This window comes from Lathyrus oleraceus, chromosome 2 (genome assembly GCF_024323335.1).
Source record: "Lathyrus oleraceus cultivar Zhongwan6 chromosome 2, CAAS_Psat_ZW6_1.0, whole genome shotgun sequence".
In the NCBI taxonomy this organism is placed as follows: Eukaryota; Viridiplantae; Streptophyta; class Magnoliopsida; order Fabales; family Fabaceae; genus Lathyrus; species Lathyrus oleraceus.
Window position 1 is genome coordinate 49750927 of NC_066580.1, and position 6127 is coordinate 49757053.

General features: G+C 30.0%; 1 protein-coding gene across 1 annotated transcript; it reads left to right on the plus strand.

Annotated features, from left to right (window-relative positions):
* Positions 1–1209: 1209 nt before the first annotated feature.
* On the plus strand, positions 1210–2488 carry LOC127118035 (ethylene-responsive transcription factor 3). The gene is made up of 2 exons (XM_051048167.1): positions 1210–1284; positions 1427–2488. Exon 2 carries the CDS (start codon positions 1447–1449, stop codon positions 2083–2085), a length of 639 nt encoding a protein of 212 aa, XP_050904124.1. The 5' UTR covers positions 1210–1284; positions 1427–1446; the 3' UTR covers positions 2086–2488.
* The last annotated feature ends 3639 nt before the right edge of the window (positions 2489–6127 follow it).

Sequence of the window (6127 nt, forward strand, 5' to 3'; positions counted from 1 at the left end):
ATTGTTTCACCATTTTATTCTTCTCCTTGTTACATACATGCCCTATTTTTTGGCAGGTTTTACAATATAAAGGTTTCCACTCGTACTCTACAGGTTGTTGAATTTTCTTACCTTCATGATCCCCTATAATGATACTTGCCTTTTCTTTCTGCGTGATGTCCATTTCCACCATAATTCTAGCATAAGAGACATACAACTTATTGGTTATGCATTCATCTGTGAACAACGGGTTGCCTATAACACTTCTAATTTTTCACAAACTTTTGGGGCCCTAAAGATGCAAAGGAATATGGGGAAGTTTGATCCATATGGGAAGAGTCCTGAACATGTCTCTTTGGAAATTAAACTCAGGTTTCCAATCTTTGAGTATCATAGGCATATTATAAATCGTGTAAGGCCCTTTCATCTGCACCATCTCTTTGTCAACAAGGGATCTGAATCTCAGAATGAAGTAACCCTATTCATGGTAGAACATTTCTGGCAGCTTAATGAAGTTCCAATATCTTATCATGAACTGTTTCACTATATTCATACTTAAATTCCTGGTATATCACCATTGTTCGCTGTAACCGCCCTTGGAGTTGTCGCCTTGTTCTTCTTCGACCTACCTCTCCCTCTCTTCATTGCAAATCAACAACTACAACAAGATTCTCCTTGATTTGGTCCCTTATCCGAAGATTATGAGTTAAAACCATCTCATAGCTTTGATTCTGTCATAAACCCTAACTGAACGCCTATCCGATGCACCACCGGAATTCGCTAGAGCTAATCGGACAAACCCTAACTTCGCCGTGATATTTTTCTTAGAAATGTATATTATATTTTTCTATACATTTTTTATTATTGGTATATAATCAATAAATTATTATGTTATTTTATTTTAAAATTAAATAAAAATTTTAAATAAATATATATATTTTTGGTAATTTTTAGTTCTTATAATTTAAAAGGTTAATTTTCAAACAATGTCCATAATTATCCATTTTCCTTTGACTGAATAAATTTTTTTATTAATTATTAAAATAAAAAATCCTATTTATTACCAAAACTATAAATCTTATCTTGTTTTCATTTTTTATAATATAAAAAGCTTTAAATGGGAAAAGTAATTCAAAAAATATAATTAATATAAATATTAAATACCAATTTTACCCTTTTTCTCTTATATGGAAACCCAAGAGCAGCGGCTATATAAGTCTTTCCTGACACGTTGAAATCAAATCAAGCAAGACCATATGGGTCCCCAAAACTAAACTTTCTCTCTCTTTCTTTTGAAAAATAAGTGTAAGAAAAAATAAAAACTCTATTTTTTTTTTGTCAGATTAAAAATCGCTGTTTCAGGGGCGTGTTTTTTTGTTTGGGAAGAGTTTATTCATATTGATTTCTCAAAACAAAAAAAAACTAAACCTTTTTTTTTTTCTTTCAGTTTTTTCTGTGACAGCATCGATGGCTCGAGTGAAAGGCGCACCCCGCGTAGATCGAAACCCGGTTGCCGGACCGAATCCTCCTGCCGCACCGGAAATCCGTTACCGCGGCGTTCGGAAGCGACCATGGGGCCGATACGCGGCGGAGATAAGAGATCCGTGGAAGAAAGCCCGTGTCTGGTTAGGCACTTTTGATTCTGCAATTCAAGCCGCCCGGGCTTACGACGCAGCTGCAATATCCTTCCGCGGTGCCAAAGCCAAGACCAATTTCCCTATCCCTCCTGAGGCTCTTGCGGCTCTGATTCCTCCTCCTCCACCTCCGGTTAACCGTAGGCCTAAACCAGCCGTGCTTACCAAAGCGGACACGGTTTATGTCAATTATCCTACTTCGAGCGGGATGAGTAGTACCGTGGAATCGTTCAGTGGACCTAGGGTTGGTTCTTCTTCAACCTCTAGGGTTCCTGTGTTTGTTCCTATTGTTGCTGCTGAGGGTTATCACAGTGATTGTGATTCTTCTTCATCTGTGGTGGATGATGATGAAGATTGTGTCATCATTTACTCCCCTGTTCGGAAGCCTCAGCCTCGCAATATTGATCTCAATTTGCCTGCTCCGATGAACTACAATGATGAAGAGATCCGCGCCACCGATTTGCATCTCTGAGTTGCCTCCGTCCGTCTGTTCCGTCTGTCCGCCGCTGATTCTGCTGCTGTGACTTATGTCAATTTCTGTTCAATAGAGTTTAATTGTCTTTGAATTTTATCATTGTAGTTTGTTAAGTATGAAGAAAGAAAAAAAGAAAAAAAAAACTTTACTTTGTTAGAGTTATAGAGTATTAAGGTTATAGGGATAGTTTATTATTATGAGTCTGATTATGATTAAGATTATGATTAGGATTATGTTGTAGAGTATTGGAATAGGACATGGCCATCTTTGTTATGTGATAAGTGAAGGTTTATTTCAACTTGGATGGTTTATGTCTTTGTTGTTGTAAGTTTATTTGGATCCTGTCATATAGCATTGTAATGGCATTGGTCCTAATTTTATTTGAACTTTTTAGAGTTAATTCTTCTCTTCTCTTTCTTTCTCTATGTTTTATCTTTAGTTCTTGTGTACAAAAACCATGGCAATAAGATGATAGAGTAAATTTACATTTATTGTATTATGTTGATCTTAGTATTTGTTTGCTCTACATTGCATTGTGATTGAGTGTAGCAATTCTATAAGGAAGTTTGAGGAATGAAAGAAGAATGATGAATACTTTCTCATAAATGAAATATAAAATAAATAAAAAGTATAAAATAAAAAATATAAAATAAAAAATAAAAAATTCTTAGTAAAAAGTATTTCGTCCATATTTTATATGAAGTATACTTAACGTATAAGGTATATCTCATTTGTGATGTAGTATTTTACGCTACACGTTATTTGTATCTAGATATATCTTAATTAATTTGTATTTTGTATAAAGTATTTTTAACGTTTTGGTTATATTTAATCTTTAAAATATATTTAACATTTAAGGTATATTTCATTTTTGATATAGTATTTTACACTACACGTTTCTTGTATCTAGATATATCTTAATTGATTTGAATTTTATATTAAGTACATTTAATGTTTTGATTATATTTAATTCTCGAAGTTGTATCTGAGGCTATAGGGTCCTTATATTGAAAGTAGTTTAGGTATATCTCGTTTCTAACATAATATTTTACGTTATATGTTTCTTGTATCGGGATACATTTTAGTTTATCTATATTTTGTATAAAATACATTTAATTTTTTTTTTGTTGCTACATGTTTCTTGTATTTAAATATATTTTAGTCGATATGTATTTTGTATCAAGTACTATCTCTATTCATTTATATAAGAAATAACTCATTTTTAGGTTCATTGAATAACCAATGTATTTGGTCGATTTATAGACTAGATACCAATGTATTTGATCGGTTAGATACTTGATTATTCAATGAACCCCAAAAATGAGTTATCTCTTAAATAAAGAAACTGAGGTAGTATATTTAACTTTTTCGTTATATCTCATTCCTGAAAGTAATATTCTACGCTACATGCTCCTTGTATTTGAATGCATTTTAGTTGGTATATATTTTATATGCTTAATACATGTTTTAGTCTCTTAACCTGATTTAATGTTTCACTTTAGTCCCTTTAACTATATAAATGTTACAAGTTAATCCCTTAACTTCACAGTTGCTATCTTATTTGGTCCATTTCGTCATATTCTGACAAAAATAAGTTAAATTCTGGTGTTGTGGTGTGACAACAAGATCATTGGTACAAATCTGAGTCAAGATATGTAGTTAAAAACTGATACATTATTTAAACTGTGAGGCTCTCCCCAAAATAAAACCTTATAGTTTAAATAGTACATCTGTTTTTAACTACATATATTGACTCAGATTTGTACCAATCGTTTTGTCGTCACGTCGTCAAAACTTAACGTTATTTTGCTAGAAGTTAACATAATGGACCAAATATGATAACAAAAGTGAAGTTAGGAGACTAACTTGTAACGTTTTTATTTAAGGGACTAAAACGAAATATTAAATAAAATTATGGGACTTAGTGACTAATTATTCCTATTTTATATCAAGTACATTTAACTTTTTGGTTATATCTCAATCCTGATGTTGTGTTTTACGTTATACGCTCAATGTATAATGTATTTTGATACATTTTTGTTAATATGTAATCTGTATCTAGTAAATTTAACTTTTTAATTAATTCTGATTTTGATGTAATATTTTATACTACATATTCTTTATATCGGGATGCATTCTGATTCAGTGTTAAAGTTCTACTCGAAAATTTTGAGGAAAGAAAGAACAATGATGAATATTTCTTTCTAAATGAAATCTAAACAAAAATCTCAGTCAAATGTATTTCTTCTATATTTTGTATAAAGTATATTTAACATATATCTCATTTCTGACATAGTATTTTACGTTACACGTTATACATTTTTTGTATCTGGATTTATTTTAGTTTCTTGTAGCTGGATATAGAAATAACTTTTTCATTGTTACACGTTTCTTGTAGTTCGAAACATTTTAGTTTATATGTATTTTGTATGAAGTACATTTAAATTTTTTGTTATATCTCATTTTCGAAATAGTATTTTACGCTACATGCTCCTTGTATTTGAATACATTTTAGTTGATATGTATTTTACATCAAGTACATTTAAATTTTTTGTTATATCTCAATCTCGATGAAGTATTTTACGCCACATGCTTCTTGTATCTTGATATATTTTAGTTGATTTCTAATTTGTATCAAGTACCTTTAGTGTTTTGATTATATCTAATTCTCGATGTAGTATTTTACGCTCCATTCTTCTTGTATCTAAATATATGTTAGTTGATATGTATTTTGTATCAAGTACATTTTACTTTTTGGTTATATCTCAATCTAGATGTAGTATTTTACACTAAATATATGGTTAAGGATTGATGTAAGTGAAGAACATGTTTCTTTGTTTTTCCACTTCCATTATTTCAATGCTACTTTCAATAGGAGATTTAATTTTTCTTGTTTCTTTTGATTAGCTATTTGTTGATCTTTGTGGACTAGTAGGAATAAAATTTTATTTGAAGATTGAGCGTTGAATATTCAAGATATTGTCGAGTCCCCGAAGTTTCTCATTTGGGATTGGTGGTTAGTTAGAAATAAATTAGGAGTTTTCACAGATTTATTGACATTTGCTTATAAAAATGTTGAGCCATATAATTTGTATCAATTACATTTAATATTTTATATATTTTATTTTCAAGATAGTATTTCTTTCTATCTCGATATATTTTAATTAAGTCACATGATTTAAAAGTGAACTAATTTGATTGTTATGATTTGTTGTGTGTATTTTGGTGATAGATCACAACTTGAATTCAGATTCATTCTTATATATATCTTTGATTTATAATAAGATTTTGAAAATAGATGCTTAATTAGGTTTTGAATATGGATTCACAATTTAGGTTTTCGATTAACGTTTTAGGTATGAAATGTTTTCGTACAAAATCTTTTTTGTTGTATAAATTTAGAGCATGTTAACTTCTTTAGACATCATAATGGTAATGGTAAGTGGATAATTTTAAAGATATTATATTGGATTTGATAATCTAACAAAACTTATATTTAGTAGTTTAATGGATGCTGAATATTTCATGTTCAAATACCTCAACTTTTTAGTTCTAATTTTTTAGAAAATTTCTTGTAAAATTTTCGGTCTCTCTTAATAATATATGAGTGATGTTTTTCATTTATAATAAATGTGCTGAGACTAAATTATGTTGTATATATAAAGTATTATAATCTATTGAGTACTAAATTAAATATGTACTCTCATTCTTAAGTGAGAATTTTTAGTGTTTATTGAAAAGTACTAAATTAAATAGGTACTCTCATTATGAAGTGAAAGTTTTTAGTGTTTATTGAGAAGAGTAACTATGAAAGAACTCCCTTTATTTTTTAGCAGTTTCCACTAACTAAATTTTGTTAAAATAAATAAATAGTATTAGAGAAATTAAAATCTCGATGATACTAACTATTTAATCTATGGAGGAAGAGCTTTGGTGGAGGATGGTGACGCTTTGTCCCGAGGCGGCGTTGCATGACTTTGTAGTTTTGTATAATTTGAATTGGGTGTTATGTCTTGATGTTTCTCTACAACATGTATGA

Bases quoted from the DNA above. Each gene is read 5' to 3' on its own strand.
- LOC127118035 (XM_051048167.1), top strand. From the start codon at position 1,447: ATGGCTCGAGTGAAAGGCGCACCCCGCGTAGATCGAAACCCGGTTGCC.